The sequence below is a fragment of the Ranitomeya variabilis genome, chromosome 2 (assembly GCF_051348905.1).
Source record: "Ranitomeya variabilis isolate aRanVar5 chromosome 2, aRanVar5.hap1, whole genome shotgun sequence".
In the NCBI taxonomy this organism is placed as follows: Eukaryota; Metazoa; Chordata; class Amphibia; order Anura; family Dendrobatidae; genus Ranitomeya; species Ranitomeya variabilis.
The window spans coordinates 748705933-748728992 of NC_135233.1; the positions used below are offsets into that span (position 1 = coordinate 748705933).

Genomic DNA, 23060 nt, shown 5'->3' on the forward strand with positions numbered 1-23060 from the left:
GAGGCCTATTCGCCGTACAATGCTCCTCTGGGAAATTTAATATGCAAATTGCATATTATATTGTAATATTGCAAGACTCATTAAAGGGTTGATGGTGACTTGTAGGATCACTACTTCCAACAGGTGGCGCTTTAGCGTTCAAGTCCTCTTCCTCTCTGAAGAGGCAATTTGCTATTAAATATAAAGAAAAAATGAAAATCTGAGTCCTCGAATGCCCATTTACTTTACTGTCCAGCTACAGAGAAATCTCTGCCTGTGCCGCTCACCTTTTCGCCCTTCCGCATTTATGGGGGAATGTGTGTCTTTTATTCTTAATGAGTTTGTGCTGTGTCTTGTTCAGCATTTGCTCATTTGTCCATTTCATTTTCATCAGTGTTTATTCAGTAAATATTTTTAGTTACTTGTCATCCTTTTAAAGGAAGTAGTAACCATACCGAACAGTATGCATCTATCTCAATTGTCCATCGGATAAGAGATTCCTAATTAGAAAGCTTTTAGGTTCAATGCATCCGTGAAAACAGCGAATAACACATCTGATTGACTGTTGTGCTGCAGGTACTGTCTGTTCTCCCCATTATTGGGCATATTTGCTTCATAATCGGCTATATTGGAGGTCTCCGAGTAGAGCTGACAAGTAATTTAACTGTTTAACATAAATGTAGGTAGAATGGAGGACGTTCTCGCAAATGAGCACTCCTCACCAGCATCTCTCGCTTTCAATAATTTCCTCTGCTTTTTGACCATTAGCATCTCCCTTCTCAAAGGTGAATTGGTATACCTGAATGTTTAGTTACATATATATACACCGTATATGGACTGGACAAATATTGTAAATGCATGTGATGCGGAAGAGAAGAAACCTTGGAATATTGGATCAAGCCCCGACTGCTTTCTAAGATGTTAGATCAGAATTGTGTTGGTGAAGCATTCATGTTAGCACGTTACAGGTTTCATCCAGTTAAAGGGATCCTGCCAAACTGAACATGCGGTCTGATCCTCCAGCATCCTGTTATAAAGCATGAGAAGCTGACTGGTGTATTGGTTTTTACTTACATTTATGTATTTAGGGCTAAAAAATTGTGTTTCATTGCAAAGTTTGTACCCTTTAGTTATTTGTCTCTTTTTCTGATCTCCTTTCAGCTGATTTATCAACACAGATCACATAAAAATTGAATGTTCAGGGAAATAGAAGATCCTGAAATCCAAGCAGTGCAACATGTAATGAAACCCAATTGCAATATTTATTTTTAGCCCAAAATGCATGCATTTAAGTAAAGAAAAAAAGCCCCCAAAGGAGGACAACTCCAAAAAAAGGAATCTGTCAACAGGATTTCATCCCCAAAATGTATATGTGCATGTAGGTCTTTCAAAGACAAGTCCAGCAATACCTTTCCATGACTAGTCCATTCCTTTGTTACTGACAAATCAGCAATTGTCTTGATATTCAAATGGATGCAGCAGATTTTAAGCCTCTGTCACTCCAGCTCTATTCCTCTTGTTGCTAGACTAACAGCTTCTGTGTGACCTCAGGCAAAGGAGCCACCAATCAAGCTGGAAGAAGTGGTTCTGGACGGGGAGTAGAGCTGGAATGATAGTTCTTCAGTCTCATTTTCATATCAATAAACGCTGATTTCTCAATAAAGGAGGAACAGACTGGCCATTTTAAGATATTGTTGGACTTGTTTTTTAAAGAGCTATATGCACATATAAATTTTTTTTGTGTGAAATCCTGCTGACAGATTCCCATTAAGGATAAATATTTTGTAGAATTTGATTTTTCTTGAAATCCTTTCTCATTCTTGGCTCAGAGGTCCAGTGTGTGGTCTTATTAGTGATTGCTAGTTATCCCTTTATGCGCACTTCTTCCAATTAGATCTTAGTGGAAAGAAGTATCTGGCATGCTAGATTTCAGTTCCATTAATGACTATACGACTGATGGATATAAGCACTCTCCTCTGTTACCTCTGTCATACTCATAGACATTTGACTGGCAGCAGTCATGGGTGACCCTGTCACTCTATTCAGTCAAGTGAGTGATGAGGAATAAGGGATTGGGACCCCCTTGATAAGTAGTTCCCCCTGCAATCAGGCATAGATGGGTGATTAATGTATTTCTTGGAAAATCCATTTAGGTAGACATAAGGTAATGTTTACACAGGCACTGGATTCTTGTATCAAATCAATGTGACATTTACTTTACGCAGGTTGCGCAGTACCAAACAAACCGAGGCTCTAGCTAAACAACTCAGACCCTGGCCTCCTCCGATACCTCTGAGCTAGTTCCAGCTCGGTCAAACAAAACCACTGTTATCCAGAGCACCACTGATACTTGCAGTTTGGTGCACATGGCCTGTGCGGACTCGTATCAGAGAGGGATTTTGGCTTGTTTCTCTCTTCTGCTCCAACACAAATCCACTCTGGTCAGCTTCCCCCCAGCTGCCTGACTTAGGTGAACACCTAGCCTGGTTATATGGAGAGCCAGCCAGGTGCACTAATCAAAGCCTGCAGAGCAAGGATTTAACCCTAGCCTACCTGGCACTCCTACAGCAGATATGTAGCTGTTCAAACCCTGAACTTTTTTATGATATTTTGTGCTAGCAATGATTATATAGCCGGGAGTCTTAAAATATGGCTTCAATCATATGTGACTTTCTGCTTCATGTTTTGTTTTGGTGAGCATGTTCTTGAATATTTATTAGAGCTAATGTTGGTAAAACTATCTTGTGAGATGGCTATTTCTAGCATTAATTAGAAGATTAATGCAGATTATGTGCTTATCATGTTTAAGAACTTATAAGAACTGTTATGCTTTTCTGAAATGAAGATGCTTAATAAATATGAAGGCCGAGTGTAGAAGTCATCATGTGCATTCCCTGCATGGAAATTGAATTGAGATACATGGGGCTGTTTTTCTTTATCAGTGCTTAAAGTACTTTTGTTTAAAGTTTATCAATTAAAAGTATTTTACCAAGTTTTCAGGAAACTTGACAGTTTTATACATTCTGCTTGATCCGCGTAGTATATATCAGACATTGACTGCATGATCTCAACCACATATGTTTAACTCTTAAACACTGCGGTGTGCCAAAGTAAAACTGGTTCAATAACCGCTGTGGACTGTGCCGCCCTGGAGACTAGTCGGACAAGCTGGTCCTCAGCACCTTCCCCATCCCGCTGCCCTGGAGTGACAGGTCTCTCTCTCCATACATGCTCGCAGGGAGAGACCTGTCACTCTAGGGCAGCGGTGGAGGATAAGCCACCAAGGATCCAGTTGCCTGACCAGCCTCCTGTGCAGCTCAGTCCCAGGTGGCTATAGACTATGTTGTTCTCTGAAATGCCACAGCTAGTTAAACATACATGGCTGAAATAATGCATCCAGTGCCTGATATATTCTGTACGTGGACTGGCCTGCATGTATCAGCTGGCCAGGTTCCCTTTATACCCTGACAATAAGATAAAGGATCATTTATAGATTGAAGGAAATCCAACCACTAGGACCTCCAGCAATCGCGAGAACGGGACTCTGCGGAGCAGAGAATGGAGCGGAGCACAGCACGTGGCATTAATGGAAGTGACCTCTGCTCCATTCTGACAGAAGAGCTCTGTTCCCGAGACGCTGTCAGACACCAGGGGTTTGTAAGGCTATCCTCATCCTATTGTTGGGGGTCTGACTGCAGGAACCCCCAGCAATCCTAAGCAGTAATACACAGACTCATATGTAAATGAGAACTAGATTTACTAGTATATGTGTCACCTGTACCAAGTAAAATTAATCTCTGTTCCGTAAAAGCCTTTTAAAATAAAACCTATTACAAAAGCACCACTAGACCCATCAGTATTACCTATAATCAAACACCTATACCTACTAAGGAATATATTTAATAATAATTCCAACAACAAAGAAATAAAAAATCCGCACTGCTGCTGGTCACTTACCCCTCATATGTTCATACTGTTCATAGTGCTGTTACTCCATTGCCTCAATGATCGGACCACTTCGGGTGCTACATCCATGAATATAGTGTGAAATCCAAAGTCAAAGAAAAAATGATGTGCACTCACCGGTCCCATAAAGTGCTTTCCTTTATTTGGACATAAAAGCGGTTAAAAGCGGGGGGAAAAAACGTGCAGGAAAAAAGGACGACAGCTGTTTCGCGTGAATGCGCTTCTACAGGTTCCAGTGACTAAAGGAAGTAGGGAGGTTGGATTTATAATTGGATCCAAGACTTGTATCCTCCCCTTAACCTTCGTCATTGGTTCAACCACACACCTACTAACAAAACGTGAATACATAACAAACAAGTTAAATTACATATATTAAACATTTAAAGGGAACCTATCACCCCGTTTTTTTCGGTATGAGATAAAAATACTGTTAAATAGGGCCTGAGCTGTGCATTACAATAGTGTAGTTTGTGGACCCCGATTCCCCACCTATGCTGCCGAAATACGTTACCAAAGAAGTCATTTTCGCCTGTCAATCAGGCTGGTCAGGTCGGATGGGCGTGGCTTCTTCCCCCAGATATTGCGTAGTTTTCCGTTGGTGGCGTAGTGGTGTGCGCATGTCCAACGTCCCCAATCCTGCACGGGGGGGTGAAAATAGCAGCGATGTCCGTTATTCCATTGGTGGTCGGTGGGCGCGGCCATCTTCCTTTGGCCGCGCGTGCGCAGAAGCGGCGCTCTGCTGGCCGCGGCTTCAGGAAAATGGCCGCGGGATGCCGCGCGTGCGCAGATGGAGATCGCGGCGGCCATTTTCCTGAAGCCGCGGCCAGCAGAGCGCCGCTTCTGCGCACGCGCGGCCAAAGGAAGATGGCCGCGCCCACCGACCACCAATGGAATAACGGACATCGCTGCTATTTTCACCCCCCCGTGCAGGATTGGGGACGTTGGACATGCGCACACCACTACGCCACCAACGGAAAACTACGCAATATCTGGGGGAAGAAGCCACGCCCATCCGACCTGACCAGCCTGATTGACAGGCGAAAATGACTACTTTGGTAACGTATTTCGGCAGCATAGGTGGGGAATCGGGGTCCACAAACTACACTAGTGTAATGCACAGCTCAGGCCCTATTTAACAGTATTTTTATCTCATACCGAAAAAAACGGGGTGATAGGTTCCCTTTAAAACCGTGTGATATAAAGAAAATCCTAATGAGCAGTAGAAACACAAAAAAAATACTCAACTATAAGAAATTTTTTTACCAGGCACCGCTGCTTAGGAACCTTATAGAAAAACTGACATGTCTATTCTTTGGTTCAGGCCAATTGGCCCTGTTGCGCATGTGCGCAATATCCACCTTGCTTCTCGTCTCAAGAGTAGCTGGTTCAGGTTTCCTCCTTGCTGCGGTGGACCCTTTCAATGCCTGCAAAGCGAAGTGTTTGAACGTTACCTGCATGATGTTGCCTTACATGATTCACCAGGCGAGGAACTCCCTTTCCTGTCTGTACCGAGTTAAAATGTTCTCTTATTCGCACATAAAGAGGACGAATAGTTTTGCCTATGTAGTAGCCACAAGGGCAAAATATAACATACACCACGTATGCTGACTTACAAGAGATAAACTCCCGAACTGCATGGTTAATTGGCCCAATTTTTATCGTGTTACCTATTAGGTGGTAGGAACAAAAATTACATTGCCCACACTTGAAATTCCCTTTCGGGATGCCTCTATCTAACCAGCTTGTATGGTCATTACGAATACGATTACGCACTAACAAGTCTTTCATATTTTTTCCGCGCCGACTAGCAAACAAAGGGCCCTTCTCGAATCTCTCTTTTAGATCAATATCTTTTCCTAGAATGTGCCAGTTGGGTATGTGCACACGTCAGGATTTCTTGCAGAAATTTCCTGAAGAAAACCGGAAATTTTCTGCAAGAAATCCGCATGTTTCTTTTTGCATTTTTTTCCCGTTTTTTTCGCGGTTTTTTTTAGCATTTTGCAAGCGTAATTAGCTTGCAGAATGCTAAAGTTCTCCAAGTGATCTGTAGCATCGCTTGGAAAACTGACTGACAGGTTGGTCACACTTGTCAAACATAGTGTTTGACAAGTGTGACCAACTTTTTACTATAGATGCAGCCTATGCAGCATGAATAGTAAAAGATAGAATGTTAAAAATAATAAAAAAAATTAAAAAATGGTTATATTCACCTTCTGCAGACAGCCGATCTCCTCAGTGGCGTCCGTTCCTATAGATGGTGTGTGCAGGACCTTCGATGAAGTCGCGGTCACGTGACCACGACGTCATCGCGGTCATGTGACCGCGACGTCATCGCAGGTCCTTCACAAACACACCATCTATAGGAACGGAAGCGGCAGCATGCACCTGAGAGGCGGGAAGACTGCGGGGGCCATCAAAGGTGAGTATATGACTATTTTTTATTTGTATTTGATTCTTTTTTTTTTTACCAATTATATGGTGCCCAGTCCGTGGAGGAGAGTCTCCTCTCCTCCACCCTGGGTACCAACAGCACATGATCTGCTTACTTCCCGCATGGTTGTGCATAGCCACATGCGGAAAGTAAGCAGATCAATGCAATCCTAGGTGTGTGGAATCCCCGCAATTCCGCAAATTTAATGAACATGTTGCTTTTTTTTCCGCGATGCGATTTTTTCACGGAAAAAAATGCAACATTTGCACAAGAAATGCGGAATACACTGTAAATAATAGGAGGCATATGTAAGCGCTTTTTCACGGTTTTTTTTGCGTTTTTATAGCGAAAAAACGCGAAAAATACTGAATGTGTGCACATGGCCTAAGAGAACATTTTAACTCGGTACGAACAGGAAAGGGAGTTCCTTGCCTGGTGAATCATGTAAGGCAACATCATGCAGGTAACGTTCAAACACTTTGCTTTGCAGGCATTGAAAGGGTGAGTCCACCGCAGCAAGGAGGAAACCTGAACCAGCTTCTCTTGAGACGAGAAGCAAGGTGGATATTGCGCACATGCGCAACAGGGCCAATTGGCCTGAACGAAAGAATAGACATGTCAGTTTTTTTATAAGGTTCCTAAGCAGCGGTGCCTGGTAAAAATTTTTCTTATAGTTGAGCATTTTTCTTGTGTTTCTACTGCTCATTAGGATTTTCTTTATATCACACGGTTTTAAATGTTTAATACACTATGTTCCAAATTATTATGCAAATTACACTTTTCTCGTATTTTCCTAAATGGTCGGTGCAAATGACAGTCAGTCTAATAAAAGTCATCACCCGTTAGAGTATACATCGAATTTTATTGAAGAAACCTCCCAATGATAACAGTATAATCTCCAAAATGAATAAAAACTCAAAATGCACTGTTTCAAATTATTAGTCACAGTAGAATTTCTAAACATTTGATATGTTTTAAAGAACTGAAAATGCTCATTTGTGGAATTTGCAGCATTAGGAGGTCACATTCACTGAACAAAAAAGCTATTTAACTCCAAAACATCCTAACAGGCCAAGTTACATGTTAACATAGGAGCCCTTCATTGATATCACCTTCACAATTCTTGCATCCATTGAACTTGTGAGTTTATGGAGAGTTTCTGCTTGTATTTCTTTGCATGAAGTCAGAATAGCCTCCCAGAGCTGCTGTTTTGGTGTGAACTGCCTCCCACCCTCATAGATCTTTTGTTTGATGATACTCCAAAGGTTCTCTATAGGGTTGAGGTCAGGGGAAGATGGTGGCCACACCATGAGTTTATCTCCTTTTATGCCCATAGCAGCCAATGACTCAGAGGTATTCTTTGCAGCATGAGATGGGGCATTGTCATGCATGAAGATGATTTTGTTCCTGAAGGCATGTTTCTGCTTTTTAGACCATGGAAGAAAGTTGTCAGTCAGAAACTCTATTTACTTTGCTGAGGTCATTTTCACACCTTCAGGAACCTTAAAGGGCCCTACCAGCTGGTTCCCCATGATTCCAGCCCAAAACATGACTCCTCCACCTCCTTGCTGACGTTGCAGCCTTGTTGGGACATGGTGGCCATCCACCAACCATCCACTACTCCATCCATCTGGACCGTCCAGGGTTGCTCGACACTCATCAGTAAACAAGACTGTTTGAAAATTAGTCTTCATGTATGTCTGGGCCCATGCAACCGTTTCTGCTTGTGAACACTGTTTAGGAGTGGCCGAATAGTAGGTTTATGCACCACAGCAAGCCTTTGAAGGATCCTACACCTTGAGGTTCGAGGGACTCCAGACGCACCAGCAGCTTCAAATAACTGTTTGCTGCTTTGTAATGGTATTTTGGCAGCTGCTCTCTTAATCCAATGAATTTGTCTGGCAGAAAACTTCCTCATTATGCCTTTATTTGCATGAACTCTGTCTGTGTTCTGTTTAAGTCACAAATCTCATCAGAGTATGATGATCACTCTTACGTTTTCGTGAAATATTTAATTTTTTCATACCTTGTCCAAGGCATTGCACTATTTAACACTTTTCAGCAGCAGAGAGATCCTTTTTATTTCCCATATTGCTTGAAACCTGTGACCTGCATAATAATGTGGAACATCATTTTTGAGTAGTTTTCCTTTAATTAGAATCACCTGGAAAACTAATTATCACATATGTTTAAGATTGATTTCAGTGATTCATTGAACCCTGAGACACAATACCATCCACGAGTTTATTTGAAAAACAAAACAATTAAATCTTTATGACACTTAAATCCAATTTGCATAATAATTTGGAACACAGTGTATATGTAATTTAACTTGTTTGTTATGTATTCACGTTTTGTTAGTAGGTGTGTGGTTGCACCAATGACGAAGGTTAAGGGGAGGATACAAGTCTTGGATCCAATTATAAATCCAACCTCCCTACTTCCTTTAGTCACTGGGACCTGTAGAAGCGCATTCGCGCGAAACAGCTGTCGTCCTTTTTTCATGCACGTTTTTTCCCCCCGCTTGTAACCGCTTTTATGTCCAAATGAAGGAAAGCACTTTATGGGACCGGTGAGTGCACATCATTTTTTCTTTGACTTTGGATATTTAATACTAATATTACTGTATAGCTGGTCCTCCACATACGTCCAGGTGACCTGCTAGATGCTGCGGGGCCCTTGCGGTTTAAACAGATTTAATACCAAATAGAAGCATCTGAGTATTTATGATATTTGAGTTTAGCATTTAAAAATAATAAATATGTATGTATGTGTGTGTATATATATATATATATATATATATATATATATATTTCTAGTGCCAACTTTTTCTGCAGTACTTTACAATTAAAGGAAGTTTCACTGGATTTTTTTGTAAATGGAGTACCTCCTCCTCCAATGTGCCCTGCTCCACTGATTCTGATTTTGTGCATCACTTTCCGAAGTTAGGTCCCCTTGGTACTAAAAATGCAAATAACTGCGTCTATTCTACAGAAACTGTCATAGGAGAGAAAATGCAAATGCCCACAAAGTAGTTCTGTGGTATGTGCCCTGTCGGGTAAAAGGAACATTTGTGTCTTTGTTACAGGGGGGCACAGAAATGATAGGACACCTGGATCAGTGTGACGGGTCTTGTCAGTAATCAGATTGTTGTCATGGAGCCTCAGTAAGAAGCTATAGTAGGTGTCCTAGTTCTAGGAGATGGAAGTATGTCCTGCACTTGTATATGAGGGGAATGCTTAGTAGTATACTGTCATGTGCATGCCACATGTCTGTTGGGACTTCTGGCTGAGGTACTGAAAAGTGGGATTCAGGGGTATCCATTGACTTTAATGAATATAGTATCCACCTTTTTTAGGTGGGGACAAAAATGCGGTCAACTGCAAATTCGTGCCCGCTTGCCTCATTAGTCGATGACCCTGTCACTGGATACACCAGAATCCTTGGTTGCTGGTTTTGTCTCAGTGGTGCCTTCATTTTCTCTAACAGGAATTTTAGTGCTTGCTATGTAACACAACTGACGCCGGTACATTCATATAAGCTGCAAATCGTTACAGAGAAACCATAAGCTCCTTCATTAGTAGCTTCTAGTTTTTTTAGGAGTGTATGGTTATAAAAAAAAAGCCTTCCTAATAGATTACATATCTTTTAAAGGAAACTTGTCACTTGAAAAGAAGCTATTACCTGCAGATATGGGGTTAATCTACAGGTTAACCACATCCTAAACCTGCCCGCTGCCGGCACTTAGAGCCCCGCTGCCAGGAGGAAATGAACTTTATTCCTCCCAGTAATGTTCCGGCTTCAGCCACGGGAAGCGAGTGAACGGTGAGTTTGAGGGTTTATTGTTTTTTTTTTTTTTTATGTATTGAACAACAGCAGGAGGACATATACCATGATTGGGGGCATATACAAGGATGAGGGATATATAAAAGGATCGGGGGCATATACCAGGATGGGAGGCATATACAAGGATGGGGATATTTACCAGGATTGGGGGCATATACAAGAATGAGAGATATACCAGGATGTGGGGCATATACAAGGATGGCAGGCATATACAAGGATATATACCAGGATGTTAGACAAATACAAGGATGGGGGATATATACCTGCTTGTTGGGCAAATACAAGGATGGGGACCATGTACAAGGATGGAGGGCATATACTAGGATGTGGGATCATATACCAGGATTGGGGGCATATACCAAGATGAGGGATATATACCAGGATGGGAAATATATACAAGGATGGGAAATATTTACCAGTTGGGGAATATTTACCAGGATTGGGGGCATATAAAAAGATGGGGAATATATACCAGGATGGGGGGCATATACAAGGTTGGAGGCCATATACAAGGATGAGGGGCATATACTAGGATGTGGGATCATACCAGGATTGGGGGCATATGCAAGGATGAGGGATATATACCAGGATGGGGGGCAAATACTAGGATGTGAAGTATATACTAGGATGTGGGATCATATACCAGGATTGGGGGCATATGCAAGGATGGGGGATATATACCAGAATGGGAGGCCATATACCAGGATGGGGGGAGCATATTCCTTTATATCTGCAGTCTGGTACCCCTGCTCCTGTCTGTATTGAACTTTGTTGCCTCTGCCTGCTCTCTTGTTTTTTTCTAAACTACAGGTTAAATTGCCATGCTGGCAATTGGTCTCTAAAAGGTTTGCCATCACTGTTGTAGTACATTACTTCAATAAAATCACGCCAGAGTCAGTGTGCGCGTATGCTGCGATCTCTGGCCGCATGTTAGTGAAGACACTCTGTATATGCAAATTCGCAGACACAGTGTCTGAAAAAAAATGGCATAAAATTAAAAATGTAGCAATAAAAATGCTCGCCACCCGGGCGTAGAACAGGTTTAATAGCTAATATAACATAAGGGCTGAAGTTGTGAGGTTAATTTGCACGCTATTAGTCAGTTTTCTTTAATCTTCACATTCTGTATGTGATGAACACCAAGTTCCGCAGGCTCATAGATCAGCAATGGAGCGTATTTGAACCTAAAAATATTATATTTATGTCCACATTGTATAATGCTTTCGCAAATTCTGAGCTTAAAAAAAGCCTCCCTCCTCAAAGTAAATGTATCATTAGAAAATGACCTACTGTTTAAAACAGGTTTTTGTGTTAATTTTTTTTTTAATTTGCAGTGTTATTTTTTCCATATCACAATCTTTATTAATAATAGAGAATATAAATTGAGCATTTTTTACACTGGCCACTCACACAGGCTATTCGAAACTCACATCATGTTGTTTTTGGAAATATACATGTACATTAGCAGCAATATCCTGACTCAAACACTTTTGCATTGAAGCATCTAATGAGCAGGTGCTAATTTCAGTATAAAGTGAGGTGGAGTTGGGTCATCTGTGACATCTGTTGTGAATAAGGGATTCTGGGTTATTAGCTGTGTATAGAGTCTCTACCTGTGATTGTAATCCTGCCTCTGCTGATAAGGAGTCTTGCTAAAATCTCTTTCTGAATGGATAGGATGCATAAGTCTGTGAAAGCCCCAGTGGCTACTGAAAATTGCAAGATTACTAATTTAGTTTTTTCACACAGATTGTGATTAGAGATGGGCGAACCTGAACAGTAAAGTTCGGCGTCCGTAACTAACACCTACTGTTAAGGCACGGACACCGAACATGGACTTCACCAGGAAGTCCGTGTTAGTGTTCTGCCCCCGAACGCCGGGTGTTTGTTGCGCTGATCGGAACCTCCGGTCACTGGTGTCAGCTGATGAGACTACTGCTCCCATCAACCAACACCTGCTGCTGTTAATAACAGTGAGAGCAGGCGGCAGCTGATGAGAGTTTTCATCAAAAAATGCCTGCGCTGTAAATACATAATAAAAAAAAAGGTGTGGGTTCCCCTGTATTTTTGATAACCAGCCGGACAAAACTCACAGCTGAGGGCTATAACCCTCAGCTGTCAGCTTTAGAAAGGCTGGTTATCAAGAATAGAGGTAGAGGAGTCTCCGCGCCATATTTTTAAATTATTTTAATAAATAATTTAAAAAACGGCATGGTCCCCCCCCATTTTTGACAACCAGCCAAGTTATAGTAGACAGCTGGGGGTTGGTATTCTCAGACTGGTAAGGGGCCATGGATATTGCCCCCCTCCCGGCCTAAAAACAGCAGTCCGCATCCTCCCAGAAAAGGCTATTATATACCCCAAACTCTGGAGCTCTTCCCACCTGCCCTGTAGCAGTGGCAAGTGGGTTTCTTGGGGTTGATGGCACATTTGTATTGTCAGGTCACATCAGGCCCAAGGATTACTAATGGAGAGGTGTCTATAAGACACCTATCCACTACTAATCCTATAGTTATATGGTAAATAGGTAAACAACAAGTATACAGTCCTTTATTAGAAATAAAACAAAGCATACTTTTGCATTTTTATTTAAAAATAATAAACACAGTTATACTCATCTAATTCCCATTCCACTCAATCCATCGTCTCCTGTAATAAAACAACCCCCCCCACAATATCCGTCACCTGTCCGTCGTTCTGTCTCACGCCATAATACATGTCTGGGGGATAAATAGTCTTCAGCCTGGATGGTGCTAAAATGTGACCATCCAGGCTGAGAGCCACTGATGTGTGATTTGCTGCGAACAGTAAATCTGATTAGCGGTGACATCGAGGTTACTGCCAGTCACTGAGGCTGCGTTCCAATCCGGCCTGAACTGTGGTGACCTCAGTGAGATCCCCGCTAGCACTGTGTGAAAGTCTCGCGGTGCAGAGGCGAGAATTTCACTGCGGTGAATTTAAACTGCAGCAAACTCGCCTCAATGTGGGACACAGAACGCAATGTGAAAGAACCATAATACAGATACTATATTTTCCTGTGAGTACAAGGGTAACATGCAGGCAACACAAAGATAAACTTTTGAGGACTTATGTAAGTGTACAGAATGTATCTTTTAAGCAGGAATAGTTCATAACGAGGGTTTGAATGTATGTTTGTCTTGCAATTGTGGATGTTTTTAATGGGGTTCCCCTTTTAAATGGCTCAAGGGTGGTGGAAAAATAAAGACCAGCACAAACACCTCCATACTCTGCATGGTGTCCTTCGCTCGTCTCCTAGCATGAACATCCATTTCATGACCGCTGCAGCCAGTCATACACTAGAATATGATTGTTTTTGCTTACATAGCTGTTATAATATATAACACAAGAGTTTTGATATTTTAAAGTAATGCTTGTTAATCTATATTACTTTGTTTTGCAGTTCTTTGAACTACTTGGGCCTGAAGGATTTACGGTGATAGAAGTTCTCTTGCAGCACAGGCAAAAAATTGTGGCTAAATCACTTAATTGGCAAAATGATAACCAATATAATTTTCAAGGTAGGAAGATATACAAAGAAAAAATGGCTATGTATTACATAAAAATTGCTTTTAAAAGTTCTTACTTTTGGTGCATTTGTTTGCAGGAACTTGCTGTTTTTTAACCTCTATTTTGATGTGATATTTTACAGTTTTTTATTGTGATTTTTTATTCATTTTTAATTGCAAATATTGTTAAAAGCAATGAGCATTTGGTGAGTTTTTTTACTCTGCGTTTTTTCAAAAAAATGCAAGTAACCTATTTTACTTAAAGGGAACCTGTCACCAGGTTTGACCAATATGAGATATGGCCACCACCTTTCCGGCTTGATATTCAGTGTTCTATAAGGCTGAATTTCTGCCCTCAACCTGACCTGCAAGACAAGAAACATACCTTTTATTATACTCACCTGCGGGATGGTCAGGTCCGAGGGGCGTCGATGGTCTTAGTCCGGTGCCTCCCATCTTCTTTCTAAGCTATCCTCCTTCTTGCTTTGTGTGGATAACGCGTCCCTACATCATCCACACAGTCTCTCCGGCATCGCGCTCCTGCACAGGCGTACTTTTGTGCCCTGACAGCCCTCGGACCGGACCGCCCTGCATTGAGTATGATAAAAGCTCTTTTTCTTGTCTTGAAGGTCGGGTTGGGGCCTTAAATACAGAATTATATAATTCTGTATATCGGCCCTGAAAGGTGGTGGCTGTAACTCATATCTGTCTATAACCTGGTGACAGGTTCCCTTTAACCCCTTCACGACCTTTGACGCATACGCTGCGTCATGAAAGTCGGTGCCAATGCGACCTATGACGCAGCGTATGCGTCATGGTTTGATCGTGTTCCTGCAGATCGGGTGAAAGGGTTAACTCCAATCTCACCCGATCTGCAGAGACAGGGGGAGTGGTGCTTCAGCCCAGGGGGGGTGGCTTCACCCCCCCGTGGCTACGATCGCTCTGATTGGCTGTTGAAAGTGAAACAGCCAATCAGAGCGATTTATAATATTTCACCTAAAAAACTGGTGAAATATTACAATCCAGCCATGGCCGATGCTGCAATAACATCGGCCATGGCTGGAAATACTAAAGTTACCCCCCCCCCCACACCCACCGATCGCCCCCCCAGTCCTCCGTTATGGGGTCCGGTCCCCTCCGTCCGCCTGCCGGCTCCCCCGTCCTCCTGTCCGCTCCCTCCTTGTTTGGATTCACCCCCCCTGTGGTCCGATTACCCCCCTTTGCTCCGATCCACCCCCCCACCACCCCACCCCTTCATACTTACCGATCCTCCCGGTGTCCGTACGTCTCCTCGCTGGGCGCCGCCATCTTCCAAAATGGCGGGCGCATGCTCAGTGCGCCCGCCGAATCTGCCAGCCGGCAGATTCCTTACAAGTATATTTTGATCGCTGTGGTAGGTTCTATCACAGCGATCAAAATAAAAAAATAATAAATAAACCCCCCTTTATCACCCCCATAGGTAGGGACAATAATAAAATAAAGAAATTTTTTTTTTTTTTTTTTTCGTTTTCCACTAGGGTTAGGGTTAGAACTAGGGGTAGGGTTAGGGGTAGGGTTAGGGTTACGGGTAGGGTTAGGGTTAGGGGTAGGGTTAGGGGTAGGGTTAGGGTTATGGCATGTGCACACAGTGCGGATTTGGCTGCGGATTGGCCGCTGCGAATTCGTAGCAGTTTTCCATCAGGTTTACAGTACCATGTACACCTATGGAAAACCAAATCCACTGTGCCCATGGTGCGGAAAATTCCGTGCAGAAATGCTGCGTTGTATTTTCCGCAGCATGTCAATTCTTTGTGCGGATTCCGCAGCGTTTTACACCTGTTCCTCAATAAGAATCCGCAGGTGAAATCCGCACAAAAAAACACTGGAAATCTGCTGTAAATCTGCAGGTAAAATGCAGTGCCTTTTACCTGCAGATTTTTCAAAAATCGTGCGGAAAAATCTCACACGAATCCGCAACGTGGGCACATAGCCTTAGGGTTAGGGTTGGAATTAGAGTTAGGGTTGGAAATAGGGCTAGGGTTGGAAATAGGGTTAAGATTAGGCTTGTGGTTAGGGTTACGGATAGGGTTAGGGGTGTGTTGGGGTTACAGTTGTGGTTAGGGTTGGGATTAGGGTTAGGATTAGGGTTAGGGTTGGAATTAGGGTTACGGGTGTGTTGCGGTTAGGGTTGTGGTTAGGGGTGTGTTGGGGTTAGGGTTGTGATTAGGGTTATGGCTACAGTTGGGATTAGGATTAGGGGTGTGTTGGGGTTAGTGTTGAAGTTAGAATTGAGGGGTTTCCACTGTTTAGGCACATCAGGGGTCTCCAAACGCAACATGGCGCCACCATTGATTCCAGCCAATCTTGCGTTCAAAAAGTCAAATGGTGCTCCCTCCCTTCCAAGCCCCAACGTGCGCCCAAACAGTGGTTTACCCCCACATTTGGGGTACCAGCGTACTCAGGACAAACTGGGCAACAACTGTTGGGGTCCAATTTCTCCTGTTACCCTTGCAAAAATAAAAAATTACTTGCTAAAACATAATTTTTGAGGAAAGAACAATTATTTTTTATTTTCACGGCTCTGCGTTATAAACTTCTGTGAAGCACTTGGGGGTTGAAAGTGCTCACCACACATCGAGATAAGTTCCATCGGGGGTCTAGTTTCCAAAATGGGGTCACTTGTGGGGTGTTTCTACTGTTTAGGCACATCAGGGGCTCTGCAAATGCAACGTGATGCCCGCAGACCATTCCATCAAAGTCTGCATTTCAAATGTCACTACTTCCTTCCGAGCCCTGACATGCTCCCAAACAGTGGTTTACCCCCACATATGGGGTATCAGCGTACTCACAACAAACTGGGCAACAAATATTGGGGTCCAATTTCTCCTGTTACCCTTGTGAAAATAAAAAATTGCTTGCTAAAACATCTTTTTGGAGGAAAGAAAAATGAATTTTTTATTTTCACGGCTCTGCGTTGTAATTTTCTGTGAAGCACTTGGGGGTTGAACGTGCTCATCACACATCTAGATAAGTTCCTTGGGGGGTCTAGTTTCCAAAATGGGGTCACTTGTGGGGTGTTTCTACTGTTTAGGCACATCAGGGGCTCTGCAAATGCAATGTGACACCCGCAGACCATTCCATCAAAGTCTGCATTTCAAATGCCACTACTTCCCTTCCAAGCCCCGGCATATGCCCAAACAGTGGTCTACCCCCACATATGGGGTATCAGCGTACTCACAACAAACTGGGCAACAAATATTGGGGTCCAATTTCTCCTGTTACCCTTGTGAAAATAAAAAATTGCTTGCTAAAACATCTTTTTTGAGGAAAGAAAAATGATTTTTTATTTTCACGGCTCTGCGTTGTAAACTTCTGTGAAGCACTTGGGGGTTGAACGTGCTCACCACACATCTAGATAAGTTCCTTGGGGGGTCTAGTTACCTAAATGGGGTCAATTGTGGGGGGTTTCTACTGTTTAGGCATATCAGGGGCTCTGCAAACGTAACATGATGCCCGCAGACCATTCCATCAAAGTCTGCATTCCAAAACGTCACTACTTCCCTTCCGAGCCCCGGCATATGCCCAAACAGTGGTTTACCCCCACATATGGGGTATCAGCGTACTCAGGAGAAACTGGACAACAAATTTTGGGGTCCAATTTCTCCTGTTACTCTTGCAAAAATAAAAAATTCTGGGCTAAAAAATATTTTTGAGGAAAGGAAACACATTTATTATTTTCACGGCTCTGCGTTATAAACTTCTGTGAAGCACTTGGGGGTTCAAAGTGCTCACCACACATCTAGATAAGTTCCCTTGGGGGTCTAGTTTCCAAAGTGGAGTCACTTGTGGGGAGTTCCTACTGTTTAGGCACATCAGGGGCTCTGCAAACGCAACCTGACGCCCGCAGAGCATTCCATCAAAGTCTGCATTTCAAAATGTCACTACTTCCCTTCCGAACCCCGACGTGTGCCAAAACAGTGGTTTACCCCCACATATGGGGTATCAGCATACTCAGGAGAAACTGGACAACAACTTTTGGGGTCCAATTTCTCCTGTTACCCTTGGGAAAATAAAAAATTGTGGGCTAAAAAATCATTTTTGAGGAAAGAAAAATTTTTTATTTTCATGGCTCTGCGTTATAAACTTCTGTGAAGCACTTGGGGGTTCAAAGTGTTCACCACACATCTAGATTAGTTCCTTGGGAGGTCTAGTTTCCAAAATGGGGTCACTTGTGCGGGAGCTCCAATGTTTAGGCACACAGGGGCTCTCCAAACGCGACATGGTGTCCACTAATGATTGGAGTTAATTTTCCATTCAAAAAGCCAAATGGCGTGCCTTCCCTTCCGAGCCCTGCCGTGCGCCCAAACAGTGGTTTACCCCCACATATGGGGTATCATCGTACTCAGGACAAACTGGACAACAACATTTGGGGTCCAATTTCTCCTATTACCCTTGGGAAAATAAAAAATTCTGGGCTAAAAATCATTTTTGAGGAAAGAAAAATTATTTTTTATTTTCACGGCTCTGCGTTATAAACTTCTGTGAAGCACCTGGGGGTTATAAGTGCTCACTATGCATCTAGATAAGTTCCTTGGGGGGTCTAGTTTCCAAAATGGGGTCACTTGTAGGGGAGCTCCAATGTTTAGGCACACAGGGGCTCTCCAAACGCGACATGGTGTCCGCTAACGATTGGAGCTAATTTTCCATTCAAAAAGTCAAATGGCGCGCCTTCCCTTCCGAGCCTTGCCGTGCACCCAAACAGTGGTTTACCCCCACATATGAGGTATCGGCGTACTCAGGAGAAATTGCCCAACAAATTTTAGGATCCATTTTATCCTGTTGCCCATGTGAAAATGAAAGAATTGAGGCTAAAAGAAATTTTGTGTGAAATAAAAGTACTTTTTCATTTTTGCGGATCAATTTGTGAAGTACCTGGGGGTTTAAAGTGCTCACTATGCCTCTAGATAAGTTCCTTGGGGGGTCTAGTTTCCAAAATGGGGTCACTTGTGGAGGAGCTCCAATGTTTAGGCACACAGGGGCTTTCCAAACGCGACATGGTGTCCGCTAACGATGGAGATAATTTTTCATTCAAAAAGTCAAATGGCGCTCCTTCCCTTCCGAGCCTTACCATGTGCCCAAACAGTGGTTTACCCCCACATGTGAGGTATTGGTGTACTCAGGAGAAATTGTCCAACAAATTTTAGGATCCATTTTATCCTGTTGCCCATGTGAAAATGAAAAAATTGAGGCTAAAATAATTTTTTTGTGAAAAAAAAGTACTTTTTCATTTTTACGGAACAATTTGTGAAGCACCTGGGGGTTGAAAGTGCTCACTATGCTTCTAGATAAGTTCCTTTGGGGGTCTAGTTTCCAAAATGGGGTCACTTGTGGGGGAGCTCCAAAGTTTAGGCACACGGGGGCTCTCCAAACGCGACATGGTATCAGCTAAAGATTGGAGCCAATTTTTCATTGAAAAAGCAAATGGCGCTCCTTCCCTTCCGAGCCCTGCCGTGCGCCCAAACAGTGGTTTACCCCCACATATGAGGTATCAGCGTACTCAGGACAAATTGGACAACAACGTCCATGGTCCAGTTTCTCCTTTTACCCTTGGGAAAATAAAAAAATTGTTGCTAAAAGATCATTTTTGTGACTAAAAAGTTAAATGTTCATTTTTTCCTTCCATGTTGCTTCTGCTGCTGTGAAACACCTGAAGGGTTAATAAACTTCTTGAATGTGGTTTTGAGCACCTTGAGGGGTGCAGTTTTTAGAATGGTGTCACTTTTGGGTATTTTCAGCCATATAGAACCCTCAAACTGACTTCAAATGTGAGGTGGTGCCTAAAAAAAATGGTTTTGTAAATTTTGTTGTAAAAATGAGAAATCACTGGTCAAATTTTAACCCTTATAACTTCCTAGCAAAAAAAAAATTTGTTTCCAAAATTGTGCTGATGTAAAGTAGACATGTGGGAAACGTTATTTATTAACTATTTTGTGTCACATAACTCTCTGGTTTAACAGAATAAAAATTCAAAATGTGAAAATTGCGAAATTTTCAAAATTTTCGCCAAATTTCCATTTTTTTCACAAATAAACTCAGAAATTATCGACCTAAATTTACCACTAACATGAAGCCCAATATGTCACGAAAAAACAATCTCAGAATCGCTAGGATCCGTTGAAGCGTTCCTGAGTTATTACCTCATAAAGGGACACTGGTCAGAATTGCAAAAAACGGCAAGGTCATTAAGGCCAAAATAGGCTGGGTCATGAAGGGGTTAATGGGTGCAGAAATGGTGCAGAAAATCCGCCATAGCAAAACTCTCCAAATACTCATTGTGGGAACAGAGTTTAACAGGGTACATTTGTTTTACACATTTCCGCAGCTAAAGCCTAGCCAATCTGCATGAAAATCTGCAAGAAAAAAACAACATTTTGCTGTGCCAAAACATGTCAAAAACTTATTATGAACAGACCCTTAACCCCTTCTAAACATGCACCATACATATACTCTGCTTTCCCACAAAGAGAAGTATACAATAATAATAATCTTTATTTATATAGCGCCAACATATTCCGCAGTGCTTTACAGTTTACAGTTTCAAACACAACAGTCATAAGTAACAACGTTAACAATACAATAAAGCAACTTTAGACGACCCTGCTCGTGAGAGCTTACAATCTACAATGAGGTGGGGGAGATACAAAGTACAGGTGTGTATTTACAATGATGTATATACAATGATGGTCCAGCCAGGGGATGGGGGATAGATGGAGATAGTGAATGGGCTACACACATACACACACATACAAACATAAAATGACTTTCATTAGGGAACGTGATAGGCCGCTCTGAACGAATGTGTTTTGAGCGAGCGCCTAAAACTGTGCAAATTGTGGATGGTCCTAATATCTTGGGGTAGAGCATTCCAGAGGATTGGAACAGCGCGGGAGAAGTCATGGAGTCGGGAGTGGGAGGTACGGATTCCTGCAGAGGTTAGTCAAAAGTAATTTGCAGAGCGCAGAGGTCGGTTAGGCCGATAGACAGAAATGAGGGAGGAGATGTAAGGGGGTGCCGCACTGTGGAGAGCTTTGTGGGTGAGAACAAGTACTTTGAATTGGATTCTATAATGAATGGGCATCCAGTGTAACGACTGGCAAAGAGCGGACACGTCCGAGTAACAATTAGCTAGATAGACAACCCTGGCTGCTGCATTAAGGATAGACTGGAGAGGGGAAAGTTGAGTAACGGGGAGGCCAATTTATAGAGAATTGCAGTAGTCCAGGCGGGAGTGGATCAGGGCGACAGTGAGAGTATATCTACGGAGCCGCAATTGCAGGGACTCATGCTGAGCGCTGCTGCAATCGGGTGTGGGTGTCAGCTCTGTGTGAGAGCTGGCACCCTGCAGCAACGCCCATGATTAGTGCTCGCACTGATCGCGGGCATTTAACCTCTCTGATGCCACTGTCAATAGTGACAGCGGCATCACAGGGAGGGGGCTCCCTGTCTGCTTCCATCAGCACAACGCGATGTTGTGTTGATGGTCTCCATGGTGATCCCCAGCCACAAGATGGCCGCTGGGTCCTTCAGGGTCCTGTAGAGAAGGTGGCTTGCTAAGAGCAGGAACAGACACGCCTCCTTCCCTGCCTATCAGATGCAGTGCAAAAGCATTGCAGAGTATCAGATCAGCGATCTGTTACTATACAGTGATGGGCTATAGTGGGACAATGTAGTTAAAAAAAAAAGTTATTAAAAACTGTTAAAATACTAAAAAAATCCCCAAATATACAACAAAAAATAGAAAAAATATTAATCCAATAAATATATTTATTTATGTAAAAAGTACACATATTTGGTAATGCCGCTACCGAAACAACCTGCTCTATAAAACTGTTCTACTAGTTAACCCCTTCAATGAACACCATAAAAAAGCAAAGCAAAAAACAATTCTTTATCATAATAGCGCCAAACAAAAAGTGCAATAAAATGCTATAAAAAAGATGAATGTAAATTAAAATTGTACCCCTGAAAACGTCATCTTGTCCCGCAAAAAAAAACAGGCTGCCATAAAGCTCTATAAGCAGAAAGATAAAAAAAAAGTTATAGCTCTCAGAATAAAGCGATGCAAAAATACTTATTTTTTTCTATAAAATAGTTTTTATTGTATAAAAGCGCCAAAACATAGAAAACAATATAAATTGAGTATCGCTGTAATCTTACTGACCTGAAGAATAAAACTGCCTTATCTATTTTGCCACATGAAGAACGGTATAAAAAAAGCCCCAAAAAACAATTCCTGAATTGCTGGTTTTTGTTCATTGTACCTCCCAAAAATCAAAATAGAAAGCAATCAAAAAATGTCATGCTCCCGAAAATCGTACCAATAAAAACATCAACTCCTCCCGCAAAAAACAAGTCATCACTTGACTCGGCCGAAATATGGAAAAATTATAGCTCTCAAAATATGGGGATTCAAAAATTAGTTTTTGCAATAAAGAGCGTCTGTTAGTGTGTGACAGCTGCCAAACCTAAAAACCCAATATATATCTGGTATTGCTGTAATCGCACCGACCTGAAGAATAAAGTCGCCTAATCACTTATACTGCACATGAAATAGTGTAAAAGATAAATAGAACCAATTCTTCACCTGCTGTTGATTTTTTCCATTCTGCCTCCCAAAGATAAGGCGGACATTTATTCTGCGCTTTGCAAATCTATGAAATTTGTAATTCAGACGGAACCCTCGTTGGAATATTCCCTACACTGAGGCAGGTGGAGACTGTCAGGGAGAGACTAGGTGAGCGAGAGCTTATAACCCGGGCCCCTGCAGTTTCCCTCAGACTAGGGAAATCCTGACTGACCCTCTACCTGGAGTTTACACTGAAGGTGTGCATGTCCAGGCCTCGAACCTCACCCTGTCTCCTGAGCTCAGCCCTAGGCTGAAACCTCCGCCCACCACCCAGTGAAGATGTTATTCCCCAATACCCACAGTTAGCACAGACAAGGACAAAGGAAAATATACACCACGCCGCAGTCACTCAGGAATACACTATAAATGTGCAGGGCAAAATAAATACAAATATAGGAAGGAGTAAATAAGACAAAGGAAAATACACCACCAGCAACAAATCTCCAACCACCAGCTCTCCTCACCAGACCGAGATAACAACGCACAAGACAGAAGCTATAATCGGCGATGCCCAAAGATCAGGAGAACTATTTAAAGGCAGTTGGCATGGCCCAGCATCCAATCCAAGGATTAGGTAAATTAACCCCGGAACAGCTAGATAAAATCTAGCAGACGCCAATGAGCAAATAGTGGTCAAAAGCGGAAT

The 23060-nt window shown here is 42.5% G+C and overlaps 1 protein-coding gene across 3 annotated transcripts in view; it reads left to right on the forward strand.

Annotated features, from left to right (window-relative positions):
• Positions 1–23060, forward strand: part of ASCC3 (activating signal cointegrator 1 complex subunit 3) — an 824578-nt gene that overhangs the window by 106613 nt on the left and 694905 nt on the right. For all 3 annotated transcript variants that reach the window (XM_077289661.1, XM_077289659.1, XM_077289660.1), the window contains exon 5: positions 13644–13761. In XM_077289661.1, coding sequence (XP_077145776.1) covers positions 13644–13761 — 118 coding nt within the window. The remainder of the gene's footprint in view (positions 1–13643; positions 13762–23060) is intronic.